The sequence below is a fragment of the Sebastes umbrosus genome, chromosome 2 (genome assembly GCF_015220745.1).
Source record: "Sebastes umbrosus isolate fSebUmb1 chromosome 2, fSebUmb1.pri, whole genome shotgun sequence".
NCBI lineage: Eukaryota > Metazoa > Chordata > Actinopteri > Perciformes > Sebastidae > Sebastes > Sebastes umbrosus.
In genome coordinates this window covers 37,520,635-37,542,527 of record NC_051270.1, presented here as the reverse complement: position 1 = coordinate 37,542,527, position 21,893 = coordinate 37,520,635, and the positions used below count along the sequence as shown (strand labels likewise).

The following is a 21,893-nucleotide window of genomic DNA, read 5'->3' as shown; positions in this document are numbered from 1 at the left end:
AATGCTTGTTAACAGCGACACCTGTGGCTGTTAAGTCAACGAAAGTCAGCGTCCTGTTGCTCGCGCTTGTGCTCGCTCTACATAGACATGAACGAGCATTGCTCAAAACAGTGAGGCGGCACACGTCAGCTAAAACCATAATAACACTCTATATTTCAGCTGCTTGGCAGTAATGTTAGCTGACCAGACAAAGGTCTCTCCATGAATCCTGATCCTAGTGTTGTTTTTTCCTGCTTCAGCCTTGCGACCGCGGTGGGAGTGAACAGGGGAGACACCGGAATTTTGGTCGGAGACGATAACGTTTCTCTCTGCGGAGCCCCGTCACTTCACAAGACATGGGAAACCTCTGTTGGTCTGGAGGAGCTGCAGCAGTTATTTCTGCACAAACGTCCACTGTACATTCACTAGATATTCTCAGAGCTAAACTAACTCTTCTGCAGTGTGGAGTGAGCAGCATGCACGTGAGGGGGAGCGACCTGAGTGAAGGCAAGCAGGCAGAGGAGCAGAGGAGCAGAGTACAGCAGAGACTACGGCCCTGGAGACCAAAGCTACGGTCTCCCCTGCGTCCTCCAACCGCGGCCAACACTGTTTAACAGACGGGCTTCACTAGATACAACCAAGAGGTTTTGGTGCTTCCGTGTAGTTTGTGTTGGGAGTCTCGTCTGAACAGCGTAGCCACACGCGAGCGCGCATGGGACACCGACCCGGGTGATTTATACGTGTAAGAAGTTACAAACAGTCCCTTTAAAGTGCTTTATTTAACACAGACCACATGCATTGAGGCATATGTACAGAGATGCATATAGTTATGAAAGAGATGTTTATTAAAAACCCAGTTGAACCACTAATAACAGAAGCATGAATCAAACAAGTTTTGTTATATAGACTTGGAGTGTCTCTCTGTGGCACATATGCTTGTGTAATGATAACATACTGTAAAAAATGTTACCCTTAAATGTTTTTTTTTTAATATTCTAACAGGAAGTTCTTGACATGAAATCAGTTATTTATGATTAAAAGTGTGAATTCATCATTTTCATTGTCATTGTTTCATTGACGGAAATAAAAAATTCCATCGAACGACCGACGGAGCTAAATTTGTCAGTGCACAGCACACATGGACTACTTTATCTAGAGGTGTAAGACCTTTAGGATGCTCGGCTTCACACATCTGAATTCCAAACGTACTTTGAAGTACGGTATACCGATTCCTCGCCTCGCCGGTAACTCTCTCGACGTGGATCCTGACTGATGCAAGTCCTCGTGTTGACTCCAATTCCACTGGACCCAGTTGCTTTTCCCCTTTAGTAAAAGCTGGGATCTTAAGCTCGGCATTGTACAGACCAACTGAATCTGCCACATCGAACCCTCTATCAGCTAGTATCACATCACCGAGGTTGAGGTGATCTAAAAATCCAGTGCTCTCAGTCAAGTGTTTGTCCGATGTTCTGCCTCCCCATCCTTTTGATATAAAACAAACTGTTCCTTGTGGTGTTATGCCAATTAGATATTTCATGGTATGGTGGCGTTTGTGTTTCGAGTATGTCTGTGCTCTTGGTCTTAGGTCTCTAGGCTTTTCAATGAAAATCTCAAAGCAGTCAATAATACAGGCGCATTTGCGAAAGACCTGTCTAAATACCGTAGGCATCGACAGCTGGAGCTCTTCTCGATTTGGCCAAAACACAAGTGCTGGAACGAGCCTCGCGTTCAACACTTCAATGGTGTTTCTAAATGTTCTACTGGCAGTTGGAATTGAGATCTTAAAAATACAACCAAGAAATGAAAGGGGAAGGTTCATTTTCAGTCTCATAAGAGTTAGCAGCAGTTGCTGAAAGGGAGAGAGGTCTGTACCGGTCTGCAAAAACGACATCACAAACGTCAACACGACTTGTAACTTGGAATATGTGGGGATTCCAGTCATCGCCTTCACTTTTTCATCTGCTTCTTCAAAAGCCAGTTCATCAAATGTTCCCGATCTAATTGTGTCCTTCAGCCTTTCGTTTTCCTCCCTGAGTTCATTACATTCCCTTTGTAATCGTTCAGTCTTTTCCTTACAAGGTCTGTTGTCACACCGTTGTTCATCCTCAGCAGGCGGAGCAGGCTCAGCTTCTGGCACTGATGACAACTCTAGGAGGACATCCACTGCTTCTTGCTTCTTTTTCTCCTCCGCTCTTTTGTTATTCATCCTGCTGTGGTGGTCGTACCTTTCCATGTCTCTCTCTCTTTTCCTCTTCTTGGTGGCTGGTGTGTGTGAGAAGACAGATGGAACCCAATCGGGGGACAGCGGGTCATCAGATTTGGCACCTGTAATGATACAAGAGAGATAATGTCCAACATATATGCCAACAAGTTACGTTTTTAGATACCGTTCATGCAGACCGGCAAGACAATCTCTCCCTTCCAACAACAGCTTTTTACTCTTCAGACTGAAAATGAACCTTCCCTTTAACAATAACGATCGAACCCCACTTACTACAACCTCGATTCCAAAAAAGTTGGGACGCTGTGTAAAAAACGTAAATTAAAAACAGGACTCATCACATTCAGAATGAAACTTTAACATCTTGTCTTTGTATTTAATTCAACAAAGGTCGAAAAGGGTTGGCACATCACTGTATTCTGATTTTATTTACGTTTACCACAGCATCTGAACTTATTTGACTCGGGTTGTATTTAGCTAGCGTTAGCTAACAGCTGAAGTTAAAGGTCCCATATTGTAAAAAATGAGATTTCCATGTCTGTAATATTATAAAGCAGGTTTAAGTGCTATATAAATACTGTTAAACTATCAAAATGCTCAATATACGGAGAAATACACACAGCCCGTATTCAGAGATGAATGTGCGTATGAAACAAGCCGATAGGATTTCTGTCCATTTGTGATGTCACAAATATACAATATTTAGACCATTACACGGTTTTAAATGTAAACATACTAAATGTGTCCCCGTTTATTTCCTGTTGCAGTGTATGTGAATAGCATCAGCTGACAGGAAGTAAACATGGACCCAAATTATTTCCTAGCAATGCAATTCCGTTGCAATTCAGTTGAAATGCACTAAAACGGGGCGTTTCAGACAGAGGGTGAATACAGGTATATTCAGGCAGACAGTATGAGGAAAATAATGTGTTTTTTAACATTACAGCATGTAAACATGTTCTAGTAGGAACACAAAACACAAGTATGAAACTGAAAATTAGCACTTTAAGGTCACTCACTGGAGTTGGTTGCGTTGGTCTACAATGAACGAATTATGTCTGAACAATCACATACAGATATAATGACTATGAATATACTAATTAACATGCACAGTGTTAATCTGAGTTTACCATTGATGAAATGTTCGTTGCAAATGCGTGTGTACTTCGATGGCTGCCACTGTTTGCTCTCCCCGGGCACAGAGTCCCGTCTGATGGCAGAAATCCACCATCTCCTCCTCTCTAAGTTGTCTCTTTCTGAAGGGATGCGGTAAAAGCACAGTCCGGGTTTGTTTCCCCGTCGGTTAGTGCATCCAACTGCACAACAACTGTCCGGCATTTTCAATAGATGGCGAAAATCAAAAGGTCTGCGACGAAACTCAGTCACGTTGTCAGTTGGCGGGCAGCGGGAGACGGCATGTTGTTGTGCCCTCCAGGGGGGCGGTCCTATAGGGCCGTGACGTCACGTGACAACTATGACTTGGCTGCTATGATTGGCTGCAGGCGTTCGGATAGGGGGCGGGACATCCGGCTGCTGTACTGGTCTCGATTGGCTACGGCTCATCAGACCGGGAATATTTTGAAAGTAACCGGGTGTGTTCTGCTTTCCGTTTGTGTTTGTGTGTCAAACTCACTAAACGTCGCAGCAGCACTGTTAAACTGACTAAACCTGACGGTTAGTCCACTAAACCTGAAGCAGTCCTCCATGGAGACAGAAGCGAGGGAAGTCCCGTCAGCCGCAGCGAGGGAAGCCGGGTTTGAGATGACGGACGTCGTGGTTGATTGTGAGTCCTACGTTAACGTAGAGCTCGACATGGAGAAGACCGGCGGGGTTTCTGAAGAGGGACAGAACGGGGCCGGGATCAGTCAAGGTCCGTGGCGTGATTTACTCTTGATGTCAGTTGTTGGTTAGTTTAGTGAACATTAAGAGCGTGTGTCCTGATGTAACTTTAACCTGTAGTTAGCCGGTCTGTTTTCTGTAGAACTCAGCAGTTTGTGTTGTTGTCTATTCAGCCTCAAACCAGTGGAACCAAACGATGCTCAGTGACGTCACAGCCCAGTAACATGTTAGATAATAACGTTTGGCTGTATGCCTCACTGTGTGGAAGTGACTGACACTGCTTTCCTAACTTTGTAAAAATAATTAAATAAATTAATTAATTAATTAAACAATAATAGAATAATAAACGTACACCAGCAACTTGGTTAAAAAAAATCTTCATAATTAACAGAAATTACACATTTCAAATGTAAACTTTTTTAATGCATCAACAAATTTATGGGCAGATAATAAATGTGTCACTAACTGAATTTAAATCATTTATATTTCAAATTTGAAATGCTCAAATTGAATAATTCGTGTCTCATTTGCAGTCTGATAAACAGTAAATTCATCAAATTCAGTGCCTCATATCACTAGTATTTTCCGAGCTACTGTAGCTGTCATATTTCAGATGGACCTTCCTTTCTGACACTTTGGATTCAGGATTTAATCAAACTAACAAACTATCAAAACTAACAAATCCGTGATTCATCAATATTTTCTTACCTGAATTTGTTCTTACTCTGCAAACAGATTTAGAAGTGCCTCAGATAGCGATGCACCAATACCAGTATCGGGTATCGGGTCCGATACTGTGCTCATGTACTCGTACTCGTACTCGCAAAGCGGCTCCGATACAATGGCACCGATGCCACTTTACGGCAGCGTGACGTTAACCTCTTGTCACCATCTTTCGGGTCCTCACGCTCCACCTCCGGCGAGACGGGTTGGTGATGGGATCCCACCTCAGCCGGCGCGCGCCGGCCCTCACTTTCATGGCGTCACAGGGTTTTGATTGCACCCTCTGACTCGCGCGTGCGTTAGACTCCTTGGTCCGTGTTTCAAGACGGGTCGGGTGGGTTGCCGACATCGCCGCAGACCCCTGCCGCCTTTTACGTGTGCCACAGCACAACGCGGTTGGGGCGCACTGAGGACAGTCCGCCCTGGTCGACAGTCGCGCCGGGAGCAGGGCGCTCCGTCCCTCCCCGACAGGGAGAGAGGGCGCAGCGAGCACTTTGTCCGCGGCGAGGTTCGGGGCAGGGAGCCCCACCTCTACACCTGGCAGGTAGTGGGTGTAAATATTTCTTAGCTGTTCTGTGTGTTGTGAGGTGCAACCAGTTTTAATTTAGCGATTTTTCTGAACAGCTGCTGCCTCGACCCCCAGAGCTGGAGAAAATAATAATACATACGTTTTCCCCAACAGCTCTGTTTCAGAATGAAGAGGACGATGAAGATGAGAGTGATGATGATGATGACGACGACAGCGGCACAGACCATTTTAACGCCGAAAAGTCCGGGACACAGCTTCAAAGATGTGAACGCCACGGACGAGAGGATTCCAGTCTTCCTGACACCTTCCAGACCGGCCACTTGCTTTTCTACGAGAGGTTCAAGGCCTACCAAGACTACATGCTCGGTAACTACAAACACTCTTACATATTCCCACTCAAATACAATCTCATAATAATAATAATAATCATTGGGAGTCCTTGTATGTATATTTTGTGTGTAGGAGACTGTAAGCCATCCGAGGTAAAGGCCTTCACAGCAGACTACCTGGAGAAGGTGGTGGAGCCGTGTGATTGGTTGGCTCTGTGGTCTACTCATATCTTTGATGTCCTGGTGGAGGTGAGACCAGCTTTCAGACATGTTCCTGTTAATATTGTAATCTGATGTCAATCTGATTTGGAGGAACTTGTAGTAACTGGTTCTGGGTCTGTAACATTGAACCTGTGACTCATGTGACGGTACGCACTGTGAAGCTGAAAATGAGTTACAATATCAAGTCAATTAAATTATGACACCCAGATGATGTAGATGCCATTTAACGCAATAGGCCTAGGCCCTGTTCACTGGCCGTAGTGATGGAATCTTACAGCATGTGCTCCACCAGACTTTGTCAGTAGCATCATTTTGGTTTTCCAGGACGGAGGTAAGAAAAGAGTGAACTTCTTTGAGTTCATCCACAAAATAATAATTGATGGAAGCATGCACTGATTTGCCTTTTCCAGCATTTTAGGATTTGGATTGAAATGTAACTGCTTCTAAATCATTTACAACATCTCATTGATTTGATGCACACAAAAAAAGTTCCAGTTGAGCAGCTTCTAAAATAAATGTGTAACCGCAGAGTAGGGATGTCACGAGAACCGATACTTCAGTACCAAGTCGATTTCCAAAATTCTAAAAACGTGACGGTACTCGTTTTCTACAGTAACGGACGTACAGTACGATGCCTGCAGGGTCCGAAATAAACACCCGCCACGCGCCAAATTCGGCTGCTTCTGTCCTCTGCTCTCTGTGTCGGAGTTTGACACACAAACACACAACAGCGCCATGCAGCAGTGAGATCCAGAGATGCAGAGATCCTCTGTGTTCGAGAAGAGGATTCACTCGTGGGGGGAAAAACTGAACTGAACAAACTGAATTTCTATCTTTTGTTGCTTATTGCCAAATCTCTGAAAAGTGGTGTTTATTTTTTTTTTTATTGAATTCTGGGCTCTTTATTTCCGGTGAATGTTATGGGACTTGCATTTGATTATCTTACACTTAAATCCCCAGATCCACTTTGTTTGAACCATCGATGAAGAACTAACGTTACATTACTGAGCACCAGTTGGATCCAGTTATTCTGCTGTTAAAATGACATATTTGATGGAGAGCGCATATGGCTGGTTTAGGACTCGAGACCTGAGTTGGGACTTGGGTCACAGACTTGAGACTTACACGTGACTTGCAAAACAGTGACTTGGTCCCACCTCTGGTAGCCTATACCCAGTGAAATGTCACCATGTCATTGAATTTAAACTATAATACTGTTGACACATGTACACATTAAATAGGATTTATTGTTTTTTGTTTTTAGTTTTTTTTACCGTGGTATCGAATTTGGTATCGAGAATCGTGGAAATTCACTGGTATTGGTATCAACTACTAGATTTCTGGTATCGTGACATCCCTACCGCAGAGAGCGTTGGGTTGAACGTGTTTACAGTGAACAGCTGTTCATGACTCCCAGTGTTGGTGCTGAAGAGCTGCTCGTGATTTCAGGTGTGTGATCTGGACTTGAAGGATCTGAAGGCGTGTGTGAGGCTGGTGCTGCCGCTGCAGTGTGACACCAGAGGCTGTGAACTCAACGAGGACGCCATGAAGTCTCTGCTGGAGGCCACTCATCAAAGAGTCCCTCTGCAGGAGCTCCACGTGGTCTACGAGCAGTCTGGGGACTTTGATCAGACCGCCCTCGCTCTCGAGCACCTCAGGTGGGACTCCTGAGCCGATCCTGTGCCTGGGCGTCACTGGTTAGCGTGTCCACGTTTTTCAATCCTTCCTCTCTCTCCTCTTCTGTCTGCAGGTTTTTCTATACACACATCTGGAGGCAGTGGGATGAGGAAGATGAAGATGATGACTTTGACTACTTTGTTCGTTGTGTGGAGCCTCGTCTCAGGTTGTGAGTACACTTTGTGTCTGGGTACGTCATCACCCAGTTTCATTCCGACGAATCCCATTTGAAAATGTGTCTTCTCTCAGCTACTACGACATCTTGGAAGACCGAGTTCCCGCGGGTCTGGTGGCAGAGTACCAGTCCTTACTGGAAAGCTGCTCCCAGTGCTTCCAGCAGTTCTCTCTGCTGCGCAGCGGCCTCAGCACCGACTCGGACTCCGAGCTGGACAACGTGTCCATGGTGGAGGGCCTGAAGCTCTACGACCAGCTGGAGACATTAAAACGCAAGCTGCACATCATTGAGAACCCCCTTTTGAGGTAAGACGTATTCAAATACCCAGTGCCCTACAGCATCGCCACTGCTCCTTCTATGGATCCTTTTCTTTATTGTCCTAACTTATGTTTCCTTCCTTCGCGTCCCATCTCCTCGCTTGACCCGGAAATCGTTCCCCCTCTGCCATCATGGAGGATCTTCCAATCTCTTAAATGCACCTCAAGGAGAGAGCAAGGAAACACCGGTGTATCCTTCACCGATGCATCCTTCACCGATGCCTTTTACCGACCGACACGCACCCCAGTTAGATATCAGTTACTGATTGGACGCTGCTGCTGATTGACACGCCCCCTTATTGAATATCAGTCACTGATTGGACACTGCAGCTGATCGGATTGATCTGATAACGTACAATCTCAACATCACTGAGTTTCACACCGGAGTAAAGACAGATCACAGATTAAACGTTTTATATTTTAGTTGTCTTCTGATTCACCGTCTAGTTAAATTCGGTGTTAACTGTAGGTGTGAGCAACAGACGGACCATGTTGATGGTAAAGTGCTCCAGCAGCAGAAGGACCTGCAGTGTCTCTCCTTCACATACCACGGCTGAAGCAGCCTGTTACTGAAAGAGCTGTTTAACACGTTAGGGATAATGTACGGCGAGCCGGTCATTGTTGTGAAAGAATCCCCGACATGGCGATGCTGTTCGCGTCGGGGTCTCTCATCGCCCTTAAGGGGTTTCTTTCACAACAATGACCCGCTAGCTGTACATTATCCCACTTATTACACGGCTACTTACTGAAGAAATCAATATTTTGACACAAAAACGGTCCGCCAGAGTCCGACATCAGAGCTGCGCCCATAGCAACGGTTTGTTATACATAGCAACGGTCTGTTATAGAGAAATTACAGACCACAGAACGCCGTGCTTCACCAATCAGAATCGAGTATTCAACACAGCCGTGTAGTAAATGACAACGGTAGCAAAAAAAGTAGTAAAAAAAAACATCACTACTCAACTGATACATGCGGCCTCCAAGCCGATCAGCTGCGATCAGCTGCCACCGTCATCGCTTCAGATGATGTTTCAGAGGAAAGGACGTCTCATGTCTCTAAAAACATATTTCCTTGTTTTCTCCTCGTATCTCTTCCTCGCCTCCTCCTCCTCCTCTGCATCTCAGGTGGGAGGGACTAAGAGGCGAGGACAGGAAACGAGGAGACACATTAGCATCATGAAAAGCACCCTTTGTCTCTCTCATCCATCTTTCTCTGAATATCTTCATCGTCCTGACCCCCATGACCTCCTCTGCAGGTATGTGCTGGGTTACAGAGGTAACGCCAGGCAGCAGTGCGCGCAGAGCCGCGGGCTCAGAGCATCGGGTCTGAAGGTGGTCCATGTGGTCACAGCGTCCTGCAACCCTATCCAGCTCCAGTCCCTCCTCAGCGACAGACTGCTGCCTCTGTGTTCCTCCGAGGACACGGAGATTCAGGTCCGTACCGCGCACGCTCACAATAGAATGTCTTACCTCCGCTGTCCACTGGTGGGCCTCAGGGTCAGGCCAAATGCTTAGATTAAATTAAAAAATGCAAAGTTACTTATTTTTCTATTTAAATGTGCTCAAGAATTCAAAATCATAATTCATAATTTCAATGACCAGTTACGTCTGAATACCAGCACATCAATCAGGACCCATCATCAGGTAGAGACCAACGGGTTTCACCAGTGTTGGCTAACGTTCCCTTGGATGCAGCGACATAACATGGATCGCTTTTTGATACGAAAAAGTGACGTGGGAGAAAACCCTGCACCAGTAACAGTTAAAACGTATAGTAAGGGAATATGACCCTGAGTACATTCAATGTGAATTCATAATCCATTTGGGTCATTAGAGCTGACCGTGGCATAACACATATTAACAGCCCAGTTTATTTTATCTCCTTTTTTTTTTTTTTTATCATAAGTTTTTTTTTCTCATTTATTTAGGAAGGTGGTCATCGGAAATTTAGTAACAATCAGGAGTGGGCCTTAAAGGCAGGGTTGACGATGTCATCCATTATACACTATTTGTTATATTGGTTGAACTCCTCTGTTTGTATAGAAGTCTATGAGAAAATGACCCTACTTCTCACTTGATTTATGACTTCAGTAAACATTGTAAACATGAGATTATGGTCTCAATCACTAGTTTCAAGTCTTCTTCAATACAGCATGATGTTCATTTGGTAAATTATCTGGCTCCAGACTAACTTTTTACGCTGGTTCCATTAAGGTTTACCCAAAATGTTTCACCGTGCCTTTTGGCGGTGCAATAATATATTTTAAGCATTTTATCAGTTCCCATAGGCCAGGGGTCTGCAACCTGCAGCTCCGGAGCCACATGCAGCTCTTTAGCCCCTCTCCAGTGGCTCCCTGTGGATTTTTAAAAATGGAAATGAATAACTGTTTTTTGTTTACATTTTCATTTTTATTTATCGTTGTAGGTCTATGGTACGACGGTACGACGAAGTATTAAGGGCACATTGAGAGAAAATAAATAAATATGAGATTTCGAGAATGAAGTCATATTACGAGAATAAAGTCAAAGGTTTACGAGAAAAAAGTCGTAATATTATGAAAATAAAGTCATAAGTTTAAGAGGAAAAAAAGACATAGTATTATGAGAATAAAGTCATAATATTATAAAGTAGTAATTTTACATGTCATTTTTTTCTTTTTTCCTCGTAAAGTTATGACTATATTCTTGCAATATTACGACTTTTTTTCTCGTTAAGTTATGACTTTATTTTCGTAATATTACAACTTTTTTTTCTCGTTAACTTATGACTTTATTCTTGTAATATTACAACTTTTTTTTCTCGTTAACTTACATTTCGTACATTGGCCCTCACTGCATTAGACTTATATACTATACATATGTACTTAGACTATAGGCTGTGTTACCTTCATCAAAATGCCCATTGTTTGCGGCTCCAGACAGATCTTTTTTGCCTAAAATGACTCTCTTGATTGTAAAGGTTGCTGACCCCTGTTATAGGTCTATGCTAGTGATGTCACCATACCAGTAGTTTATACCAATACCAGTGAAATTCCACAATTCTTGATACCTGATTCAATACCACGGTAAAAAAACAAAATAAAACAATCAATGGGATGTGTGTGTGTGTAGTTCTATAGAGACCCAGTGTCCGCGGTGGAATCTTGCCATCAGGGTGACGTGGTCATTGTTCTCCCAGGGATCTACAGTGTCAGCAACTCCATCTTCCTACCAGACTCCGTCACCATAGAAGGTAAATGGGTTTCCACTGAGATCATCAGATGGATGATCAGTTTTTTTTATTGTAACTCAGTACGTCAGCCGGCTCCCTGCAGGGTTGTGTCCTTTTTCCTTTTACTACCTTGGTAGTACCATGTTGTAAACTGATCTGATGACAGATACTACGTCTCTTCTCCGTCACATGGAGCCGTCATGCAGGAACACGTGGACTACTGCCATAGATGTTTTTTTTTATTCAAATTTGTCCAAAACAAAAGAAATAGTCATTATTGTCATTCTTGTTGAGAAAACATTCAAACCTGCAGATACCGTGTTATCATAATTAGTGTTTTTAGATAGCTTTGATGTGTATTTGTGTATGTAAACTGGCTTGCCTCAGTATTTAGAATTGAATTGATCTCTACTGTATCTGGATGTTAATTAAACCCCCTTAAATTCAGACATCCCTCTGAGTTTAAACCTGACAACAAACACATCTTTACTGTGTTCTCGTGTTGTCTGTGTGCCAGGCTTCGGGCTTCCTGATGAGGTGGTGATTGAGAAGAAAAACAAAGGCGACTCATTTGTGGAGTCCACAGGAGCTGATGTCAAACTGTCCAACATCAAGTTCATCCAACACGATGCTATCGAGGGTATTCTGTGTGAGTATACGTGAATCCAGGTTGTAGGTGGAAGTAGACAAACTTCCCATCACTGTAAACCAAGCCCCCAGGAAAAGCGCCGGGCTTTGAAGCAAATTTAAGTAGCGGCCAAACGGCGATACTACAACTTCCGTGTCCGTCACATGATGCCATTGGGCCCAAAAAGACTTTTCCCCAAAGACTTACATTGGGAAAGAGACAGGAGCGTGTGTGATTCACGCGTCGGGTGTTCAGACTGGTGTTTCTGCTGCGTTTCTGCTGCTGCTGTCGGCCCTTCCTTTCTACATAGTTTGCCTTTCATAATGGCCATTTCACTTCATTATAAATGTCATTATATTTATTTTAGACAGAAAAAGTTAAGAATGAATTAACAACATTATTATTATTATTCCCATGTACTGTTATGTGCACACATGTTGCTGTGTGATCCAGCGAAGCTGTCTGTTAACATGCTGACTCTCTCCTGCTTGGCTTCTGTCAGGTGTGCGTCACGGGACTCTGAACATGGAGAACTGCGTGCTGCAGTGCGAGACCACGGGAGTGATCGTCCGAACATCAGCCCATCTCACCATGAACATGTGTGACCTGTACGGCTCCAAGGTCAGTGCTACTGTATATTTTTTTTTTTGTGCATGTAAAAGGTCTTTAGTTATAAAGCCCAAAGTCCACCCTCCCCCCCCACAGAAACACTGCTCCTGAACTGCCTGTAACGCCCCGCTTGAAGTCCCGCCTTTTCATCTGTAATGTGGTGATGTCACCAAGTAACACATTTGCATAATACCTGCCTCGCGGCTAGTTTGGTACGCCATCAAACAAAGTTTGAGCAGAGCTGGAGCGGAGTTGAGACTTTGGTTCGGTCGACCAATCCCAACAGTGGGCCAGCCAGAGGGGTCAGCCAGGATAAGGAAGTGTTTTTTGAACATTAAGCGTGTAAACATGTTCTAGTAGAAAACCCCAAAACATCACCTGATAACGAGCATAATAGGTCCTCTATAATGTAAATGTGACTGTATGTGTATGTCTGTCGTGTTGCTGTGTGTTGCATGCAGGGGGCTGGTGTGGAGATTTACCCCGGCAGTGTTTGCAGTCTAGTCAGTAACGGTATCCATCACTGTAAGGACGGGATCCTCATCAAGGTGAGGAAACATTCAGCCTGATGGAAACAAATACTGTCTTCGGTGTGCGTCATGTGACTTCACGTTCTACCACTGTTACTGAGATAGGGAATTAACATGCTCCCACCCCAGTATGTATAGACGGGTGCTGAATGCTCACGTTTCCTTAGCGTGCAAACTGCCGAAATAAAAAAATAACAGGTAAAGCAGCCGCCACGCGCGCCTGACGTTCCCAGTGTGGACGAGGCTTTAGTCCCATTTCTCAGTGGAATGCTGTGATTAATAATTACAATCAGGTTATTAAATGTGAAAATGTTTTGTCTGGTGTGTGCGCAGGACTTTGCTGATGAGCTCGACGTGATGCCTTCAATCACCATGGAGAACAATGTGATCCACAACAATGAAGGCTACGGTGTGATTCTAGTGAAACCCAACAACGGGGAACAACATGAAGGTAGGTCGATGTCGAACATCAGATCAATGAAGATGTGGATATGAAGGCTGCTTTGTTCTGTAAGAAGCTCTCTTGCAGCACAGAATCAATACTGACCAGAGCTTTTGTTCCCAGAGGGCCCTGCTGGACCGACGGCTGAAGACAAACAGCAGGGAGGTGTTACCGACCCCCTCCTCATCTCCACAACATCAACTACAAACCCGAGCAGCAGCAGCAGTTCAGCAGACGTTCAGCCCGAGTTGGCAGAGAACAACGGCGTGGACGGCGACGCGGCCTCCGCCTCAGGCAGGAAGTGGCAGTTCAGTCGTCAACTGAGCAGAAACAAGGAGACTTCCTGCAGCCGAGCCGTCCAGGATCTGATGGACCACCAGATCTTCGTCTCCATTCAGGGAAACCAGTTCAGACGCAACGGCATGGGCGACTTCGGCACCTTTTTCTACTGACACAACGTCGATACGCGGCTTTTTAACATCCTTCCACAGAGTTCATGTTTTAGATGATTTCTTTTTTGTTTTGTCATGAAATAAATATTGCTGATTCACAGCAGAGACGATGAGGATGTTCCTGTGATCAGTTAGAAGTTCCCTGTTTGTGTTTCTATAAGCACAAACGGGGAACTTCGCTCGGTGAATCGCTCCCCATGTTTGAACTTGCACAAATGCTTTTATCTTATTTATTCCTTTGGACTGCTGGCGCAAAATGTTTTTAATATTTTTAATGCATTATGTTTGATATCCACTCGTCACTTTGAATGCAGTTTTGGTGGTTTCACTTCTAATAATCTAATAAATGTTGTTACCTGTAAGGTGGGGGCTTGTTGAAAGCAGTGCACTGTTGATGATACTAAGTTTTCCATTGTTCACGAATTTAATGTTTTTTTGTGATAATGAATGTCCTGCAGATTAAAAACCTCTACATCTTGCGGTGCAGTATGATGATCCTTCTAGAAGGTGTGTATTGTAACCGGACTAAACTGACCTCAACCGCTGTGAATGACACTCACTGAGTCTAATCCAGGGGGCAGCAACCTTTACTTTCAAAAGAGACATTTTTGGCCAAAAAATAAAAATTATAGCCTTATAATAATGTTAACACCGCCTACTAAGTTTAATGCAGTGAGAACCCAAGTGCAAAAGAGACAGGACACTGAAGAATTGTCTTGAGGAGATCTGGCAATATGTTTGTTCTGGAAATGTCTTTCAATTACTGTTTTTTGTTGTTTGCTAATTTTGCGTTGCAGAAAGCAAACAAATCTGTCCGCACACTATTAAGTTCGCTATGTTCCTCTGACACTTTTCTTTTTGGGGGGATTTGGAAGCCTACTGTAGCTAGGAGAACTCAAGACTAGCCAACACGTGTTGATCGGCAAAATTAGTGGATAAGGCCGCGGGGCTGTAGACGTACGTAGGCTACAACGCACAGTTTAGTTGACTGACATGTAGGAATGTTTAGGGCTTCAAAGCTTCGGTGAAAAGTATTCGAGGACATTCAAAGCTTCGTGTATTAGCATGGCATGGCATGTTGACATGTTCTGTTTGTCTTGTCTGTCTCCATCTCCCCTGTTTCAGTGTCCGGGCCAGCGCCGCTGCCACACTACTGTACACACACACACCTCTACACACAACAAACAGCGATATCCGTCTGAGAATAACTAATAATAATTAATAATGTGGGGTTATTCCTTATTCCATGGGCTGTTTTGGGATTATTAAATTATTATTAAATACTTATATATATGTATATATATATATAAAATTTAAATTAGAAAACAAAGCGTTTGAATACTGATTTGGAGGTTGATTACCATGGCAACGGTCGAAGCTTCAAAGCATTCGGGTCGGCCCTCCTGAAATGTTGAAACTTATTTTTTTATTCGGCGTATAGGCTACACACGCTTGCAGTTAGAGAATGTAAGAATCACTTCAAGCCTATAACAAGGATTAATGAAAGTTGTTAAAAGATAACCATTATTCATATATATATTTATACATATATTACATGTGTTGAATACTCGATTCTGATTGGTCAATCACGGTGTTCTTCCACTTATTCATAGATTTATGAATACATTTGTAAACAAATGTATTAATGCTTATTTTTTATTGTACAATTAGTTATCATTAAATTAAGTTCTTTACTAGTATCCACGTGACTCCTGTGGTCCTCCACAGAGAGGAAAGGCTGTAGGGTGTGATGACGTCACGCCCTCCTGGACGTTAGGTGGCGCTCTGCACCGTTCAGCTGTTTGTGATCCGCCATTAAAACCCAGAGGAGAAGAAGAAGAAAAGAAACGCTGGTTCGGTCGTGACAACAACAGTGAGGTAAACCGTGGTCAATCAAACCCAAGATGTATGATAATATAAAGGTCACGTTTGTGAAACTGAAGCGTAGCATGTCTGCCACGATAGTGTGGTCTAACGGAACCGACGCACGGCTCTTTAAACCGACGTCACCACATCAGCTAGCATTAGCATGCTAACGAGCCGTTGTCTGGTGTTCTGTTCTGCTCACGCGAAGCAAACAGAACGCTCCACAGAACGCTGTCCGTGTCGCGCGCGCACCTCTGATAGGACGAGGTTAATGCGCGGGACGTTGCACATCTTCAACATTCAGTATAGTATGCCACTAAAACGGCGCGTGTGTGTGTGAAGCATGAGCCTCAGTCAGTCCTTATTGGTTCTCATAGAAAAGCCCAAGTTACAGTTATTGGACATTTCAGCACATTTTATGTGGTTTCAGCTCTTCTAATGTGTCTGTCCGGTCAGTGTTGGTGGTGAATGTAGTCCATTGAGGCGGTAAAGGAGATGAGAACAGGCGGCAGCAGCAGGGGGCGGTGACCGTCTCCAGCATCCTTCACTGAGTTTACAGGAAGTCATAGGAGTAGTGACTTCCGGTTAGAGCCCTTCTGTAGGCTACTTGTAGTTTTCAGACCACGTTCAGATTTATTTATATTTGTTTGTAAATCTACGTTGAAATGTGCGTGTATCTGGCATTGGATTGGATTCTGAGCTCTCGTTTTGATAAGTGTTATATAAATAACCATTATTGTTATAATTATTATTATAAACCACACAAGATGTTTTTAACAGATGAAACCTTAATTTAATATCCTACAATCTAGTGTTAAATATTACAATTACACATAAAATTCAGACTTTCTACAACAAGTAGTGTTTGCTGTCAAAACTAAGAGCCAATCAGCTCTTTGATCAGGCGACAGCCAGATGTTTCCCATCATGCACTGTTTTTTTTTGCAATCGGTGGAGAGCAACTAAAACTGCAGCCGCAGCCGCCTCGATCTCGTGAGGTTATCGTTGCCCACGTGTGCATGATGTCATAGCAAGTCGGACATAAATCTAACCAGCATGCATTTTGCGGCGATCACCGGTGATCGATTCTGCGCCGGCCTGCCTCATTTCCAACGAGCCTATTGACTGAGAAAGCTTAGTTTTCCTCAGCAGCATTGCTGTGGGAGCTGTGCAGGCAGTGCCTACACGTAACAGGATGCATTGCGCGCGAGCTTCTGCGGCCCAACCCCAAGACCTCCTCTCAGTCCTTCCGCCACCTGTTTTTGCATTTATGTATATGTTTTAATTCCACCTTATTTGCACTTTTTTCTTGTTTGTTTTTTTATCAGTCTATACATTGTTTTTTTAGGAAATTGTTGCATATTATACCTTTAAGAAAATCTAAGTTTCTGTGATTGGACTCAGTATCGGCAGGTAATCAAAAGTAGAATACTCGGATTGGGTCCAAAAAACATTTGTGTCCAGAAGGTAACGCACAACTTGCGAAAACTTGCAAAAACTCTCCCGAGACTCGCTGCCTAACGACATATCCTAACCTTAACCATCAACCAAGAGAGTTTCACAGTTTGTGGGTTACCTTCTACACACAACCCCAAAAAACATTATCGGACATCCCTACTTGCTCTGCACATTTCTGGTGTCTTTTACTTGTCTTCAGTGCCCCCCTGAGAGTAAAAACTCAAAATGTGAGTGTAAAGGGTGAGGAGGGTCACTTAAAATCAATTTATTTCACATGTCTTCAGATCTCTTCAGTATATGGTTTGTTGACATTTGTTCTTGTTCTTGTATTGAATCTCAGATTGATCATCAACAGAGTGGCAGTGTGTGGGGAGTTGGCTTCCTCAGTTTCATAAAGAGCCAGTGAGTCTGCAGCCCAACAAAGACAACATGGACACCACAACAGGAGCACAAACAAGGTATGCACACATACTCTTCACAGAGTTGAGCAGCTCTCAGCCCGGGTGGTACCTATCCTTAAATAACCGGCCAAAACAAAATTACACATATTGTTGTAAATGCCGGACTTCTGACTGCCATATGCCAACATGACATCGGTCACTTTTGGTTACAGTGTATGTTACAGTAAGAGCTAGTCCATAGGATATGTGGACATCTCCATGTCAGCACAACAGAGGGGTATACATATATCCCATGTGTTGTGTGATGACCCTGATGAAGACCACAGGCTGAAACTCTTTGGCAGGGGTGAAAGTAGATGAAGTTGCTGCCGTTACTGCTATCCCAACCTTCATGGCTTCATATTGTTCTTCTCCCACCCCCAGATTCATGCATCCCTGAACACATTCATTCAAGTTCTTAAACGCCTTTATGGTGACAAATTGAAATTAGAAACACTTGACATCATAAAGGCTAGGCCTGTCCTCGACCAAAGACATTCTTAGTCGACTAACACTCGTACGATTTTGTTGACTAATCGATTCATCAGATTTGTAACAGATTATAACAGATCTGTAAAACGGAGTTTCTCCACGAAGAATCTCACAAAAGCACCACTTTAAATCTGTTTACCAGAGACGTGCTGAAAAAATGTAGGCTTATAGAAGGTTATTTCTTTAAATGGTGGAAGTGCCACAGAAAAAAAATTAGAAGACAGTTACAACTAAATTCATCAACAACAGTTGAACAGTTTACAAGCACTGTGTGTGTGTGTGTCAGGAAAGGACTGCCTGCCAAAAACCCAGAGGCACTCGATATCAGACAGGAAGCTGCAGCAGATGTAGGCATCTGTTCCGAAAGGGGGACTGCCTCGGCATTAGTCCCATTTCCTGAGTTGGGAAGTCGTTCTTCCGACCTGTGACTTTGTGTGTTAATGCACTTTAAGTCGTAATATGGACACCTCAAAGAACATGTGATTTATTGCTTACGTTAGCTGCTTTTGAGTTGTTGTTTCGACGTGAATTTTCCCAGTCGAGAACTAATTTTTCAGATTATTCCAACACCACATGAATGGTGAAAGGTCACCGCACATATTTTCTATTTATATGTTTTTTAGCTCTCTGTATTTTATGTGGTTACACCGTCAGGATTGCTACTTAATTCTGTTGTACTTTGTGCAGTGACAATAAAGGAATTCTATTCTATTCTATTCTATTCTAATGCCGCACAAATGCCCTATCTCGCAATGTTAATGAAAGTGAATATGTAATGCATTTACAAACAAACAAACGGTCGAAATTATAACCTCCTCGGTGCAGGTAGGCTAACCAACTGTTGTTTATGTTGACCTAACGTCAGCAGATGTGTTTCTTGTTGGAAATGCGCTGTGTAGGTAGCTGCTGTCCCTGTTCCCAGTACTGCGTACCGGCACTGAGTCTTTTAGTGGTACGGAGTAGCGGACCGTACCGGCCTACTTTCACCCCTGCTCTTTGGTCTCACCATATAGTTGTTCTTTGTATTACAAGTTTTGCTGGAGTTTCTACCTCTTTCTCTCTCACCAGGTTGTAGATTTTGGCGAGCTGCTGAGTCTTGTTGTTAAGATGTGTGATCAGAAGAATGGCAGTGACCGCGGCGAGATGTTAAACAGTGATGATACGGACGAGCTGTCAGCCAGTGATGAATCTGAGCCTGAAGAACGACCCAGCGGTGCTCCCTTTGACCCAGAGCTGGACGACGACGATGATGATGATGACGAGGAGGCTGTGATCACTGCTCCAGTTGCTGGACACAGAGCTCAGAGTTCATTCAGTCTGAGAGGAGGGGGCTCAGCTTTCTCAAACCGCAGCCACAGCATCTTTGAATGCCTGGACAGTGTTGCCCGGCTGGCCTCCTCCTCTCTGAGCCCGGATAACGTTACGGACGGAGTGTTTGCTCGGCCTCTGCCTCCACGTCCCAGCAGGAAGACGATCCGGCCTCCGCCCAGCTGCCCCACACCAGCGAAGAAGAAAGGAGTCCCGGACTACCTAGTGCACCCGGAGCGCTGGACCCACTACAGTCTGGAAGATGTGCCCGAGACCTGCGATCAGGGCAACAGCAGGGCGGCTCACAACTTCCTGTCCAGTCTGCAGCAGACAAAGGAGCAGCAGACGAAGGAGAAGCAGACGAAGGAGCAGCAGGAGAGCCGGAGCGATACCTCCTGTAACGTCGGGGAGAAGATGATCTTCTCCAGACCCAGCGGGCTGCTGAAGGAACAACCTGCTAATCAGCTGTCATCTGTTAGCGGCAAAGAGAAGGAGACTCGCCTCAGTCATCTGGAGGAGGAGCACGAGGATGAGGACGGCAAGGAGAAAGAGAAGGCTGGAGGAAGGAGAATAGACCAGAGTGTAGAAAAGGCTGAGGAAAGGGCGAGAGATGAGGAAAAAGACACAAGGGGAGCAATGGGTCGACCAGACGAGAAGAAACCGGTGCAGAAAGAAAAAGAAGAAGAGGAGGAGGAGGAGGATATGGAAGAGGTCAACCCCGCCTTCACCTCCTTCAGGAAGACCAAGCGTAAGAACTACAGGAAGGGCTCAGGGCGAGAGGACAACTGACCACGACACAGCCCTGTTAGTTTATCTGTGCTAATGTCAGCATGCCGCCGGCCTAACTAGCTTACCGCACAGTGAAGTAAGCTGATTTTAAATCCAAGGACGAGGAGTATTTCATTAGCTGGCGACATGTTGGGTTACAATGTTAAAAAATGTTAAAAACCTTTTTACATGGTTCTCTTTTTAAAAGGAGTCCACTGGAAACATTAAGAAAGTCAGCTGGAGACAGTGTTGTCAACTTACTCATGGAGCTAACGTAAGCGTAATTAATTAGGTAGCTGCAGTGACCGTTTTCATTTCAGGAGGCAGCATCAACAGTCGTCGGCTCAAAATGAGAAGCTGCTCCTGTCTCAACCCTATCTCTTGCAAAACACCGTTCCCATACATCTAAACTGCATTCTCAATTACGTTTCGAGGGAAAACTTTTTCTCCCGGATTACGGTCACAGTTTTAAACACGTGGTTACCGTAAATTTAAACAAAACCAAACAAAAAGGTCAAAAACATCATGGTTTGGCTTAAGATAGGTAAGTTCGTTACGTTATTTAAAGGTGCCAAATGCAAGATTGGGAGTATTTCCGTTGCCTTCGCACGGCTCTCAAAATGCCGACGGCTGAGCCGACAGCTTGCAGCTAACGGCGCTAACAACACTAACAGTGAAACATACAACAACAGTGTTAACCCCTGGGGGAACAACAGGCTGGGCGCTATGCTTCCACGACGAGCTGTAACCGCGCAGAGCGGCGGCCATGAGCTAGCCAGTGGGGCACGCTCACATGCACTAAAAGCACAGAGAAGCTCTGATTCTAACACACAAAGAGAGACTTCATTCTCTGCTCAGGCAGACATTACTCCTCTATATCTTTACATAGACAATATTAGTTGATGAAATATTAATGCTCTGAATATCGTATAGAGAACCTTTAAGTTACGGACGTAAATTAAGATATAAGTCAACGTTGATTTTTGGTTTCACACGGGACAATAACAGCGATCTCCTGGATGGAAGTCCTGTGTGTGTGCTTGACCTGTCCTGACCTCCTCTGCAGACTATGACCAGAAACGTGTTTGTAATATGTAGAAAAACAAACGTAATCCATAAGAAAATATGTTTCCCTTGAAACGTAATTGACAATGCAGTTTCATTGTATGTGAACATAGTTTTTAGGAGACCAGGCTGTCTGTCTGAAATCAAAGACCCATTGTTTAAAAATGAATATGAATTGAGATGGTAATTCTGCTGCTGTGAACTGTATGTGCTGACAATGAAAGATTGACAGGTTAGCAACAGTCAGTAATGGGGGCGAGGAATCATCAGCTGAATCCAAATCAGCCTGAAAGACAAAAATGAAAACTCTTATTTTTTATTTTGAATAAAGGAATTAAAATGAAAGAACATGAACACGTGAGAACATCCTGTTTACACTTAGCTGATCAAACTGGGGAGGGAAATTAGAACCAGTGTAGGAATTTCAAACTGTTAGTGTTTATCTTTATTTGATTTAAATTTCTCGTTGCATGTTCTGTAAAATGGAATAGTCGCAATAAAAAAAAATTGATTTGTATTATTTGTTTTACTTATCATCCTTTCAAAAACATTCAATGTTTGTTTTGTTCAATCTGAAACTTGATAGTGTGACAGGAAAATAGAAATACAT

General features: G+C 43.9%; 3 protein-coding genes and 1 long non-coding RNA gene across 8 annotated transcripts; 2 read left to right on the top strand and 2 right to left on the bottom strand.

The window, feature by feature from the left end:
- Positions 1-844: 844 nt before the first annotated feature.
- LOC119503167 lies at positions 845-3,616 on the bottom strand. Its single transcript, XM_037794781.1, has 2 exons — positions 3,331-3,616; positions 845-2,304 (listed from the first exon to the last, which is right to left on the bottom strand). The coding sequence occupies exons 1-2, from the start codon at positions 3,536-3,538 to the stop codon at positions 1,043-1,045; spliced, it is 1,470 nt and encodes a 489-aa protein (XP_037650709.1). The 5' UTR covers positions 3,539-3,616; the 3' UTR covers positions 845-1,042.
- Positions 3,617-3,768: 152 nt separating this feature from the next.
- shcbp1 (SHC SH2-domain binding protein 1) lies at positions 3,769-14,365 on the top strand. 2 transcript variants are annotated; one of them, XM_037794751.1, is made up of 13 exons: positions 3,769-3,983; positions 5,445-5,657; positions 5,754-5,869; positions 7,292-7,500; positions 7,593-7,688; positions 7,769-7,999; positions 9,271-9,448; positions 11,126-11,246; positions 11,743-11,874; positions 12,356-12,474; positions 12,924-13,010; positions 13,326-13,443; positions 13,558-14,365. In XM_037794751.1, the coding sequence occupies exons 1-13, from the start codon at positions 3,905-3,907 to the stop codon at positions 13,884-13,886; spliced, it is 2,028 nt and encodes a 675-aa protein (XP_037650679.1). In that variant the 5' UTR covers positions 3,769-3,904; the 3' UTR covers positions 13,887-14,365. The 2 variants fall into 2 exon arrangements, with proteins under 2 accessions (XP_037650679.1, XP_037650669.1); XM_037794741.1 differs by having other exon boundaries at positions 3,769-4,070.
- A 383-nt stretch (positions 14,366-14,748) lies between these two features.
- LOC119503284 lies at positions 14,749-15,274 on the bottom strand. The gene is made up of 2 exons (XR_005210293.1): positions 14,930-15,274; positions 14,749-14,897 (listed from the first exon to the last, which is right to left on the bottom strand). It is a non-coding gene; the product is annotated as an uncharacterized LOC119503284 (long non-coding RNA).
- A 315-nt stretch (positions 15,275-15,589) lies between these two features.
- Positions 15,590-21,800, top strand: tssc4 (tumor suppressing subtransferable candidate 4). Of its 4 annotated transcripts, none has more exons than XM_037794835.1 (3): positions 15,590-15,764; positions 17,551-17,668; positions 19,211-21,800. In XM_037794835.1, exon 3 carries the CDS (start codon positions 19,250-19,252, stop codon positions 20,237-20,239), a length of 990 nt encoding a protein of 329 aa, XP_037650763.1. In that variant the 5' UTR covers positions 15,590-15,764; positions 17,551-17,668; positions 19,211-19,249; the 3' UTR covers positions 20,240-21,800. The 4 variants fall into 4 exon arrangements, with proteins under 4 accessions (XP_037650763.1, XP_037650787.1, XP_037650779.1 ...); XM_037794859.1 differs by lacking the exon at positions 15,590-15,764 and adding an exon at positions 15,809-16,060; XM_037794851.1 differs by lacking the exon at positions 15,590-15,764 and adding an exon at positions 16,891-17,024.
- The last annotated feature ends 93 nt before the right edge of the window (positions 21,801-21,893 follow it).

What these genes read in the sequence shown, in the direction of transcription:
- LOC119503167 (XM_037794781.1), bottom strand. Translation starts at nt 3,538, where the DNA reads ATGCCGGACAGTTGTTGTGCAGTTGGATGCACTAACCGACGGGGAAAC. An exon ending in CAACGAACATTTCATCAATG is followed by an intron (nt 2,305 to 3,330) that starts GTAAACTCAGAT and finishes GTATCATTACAG; the next exon opens with GTGCCAAATCTGATGACCCG.
- shcbp1 (XM_037794741.1), top strand. Translation starts at nt 3,905, where the DNA reads ATGGAGACAGAAGCGAGGGAAGTCCCGTCAGCCGCAGCGAGGGAAGCC. An exon ending in TCTTTGATGTCCTGGTGGAG is followed by an intron (nt 5,870 to 7,291) that starts GTGAGACCAGCT and finishes TCGTGATTTCAG; the next exon opens with GTGTGTGATCTGGACTTGAA. An exon ending in CTCGCTCTCGAGCACCTCAG is followed by an intron (nt 7,501 to 7,592) that starts GTGGGACTCCTG and finishes TTCTGTCTGCAG; the next exon opens with GTTTTTCTATACACACATCT.
- tssc4 (XM_037794835.1), top strand. Translation starts at nt 19,250, where the DNA reads ATGTGTGATCAGAAGAATGGCAGTGACCGCGGCGAGATGTTAAACAGT.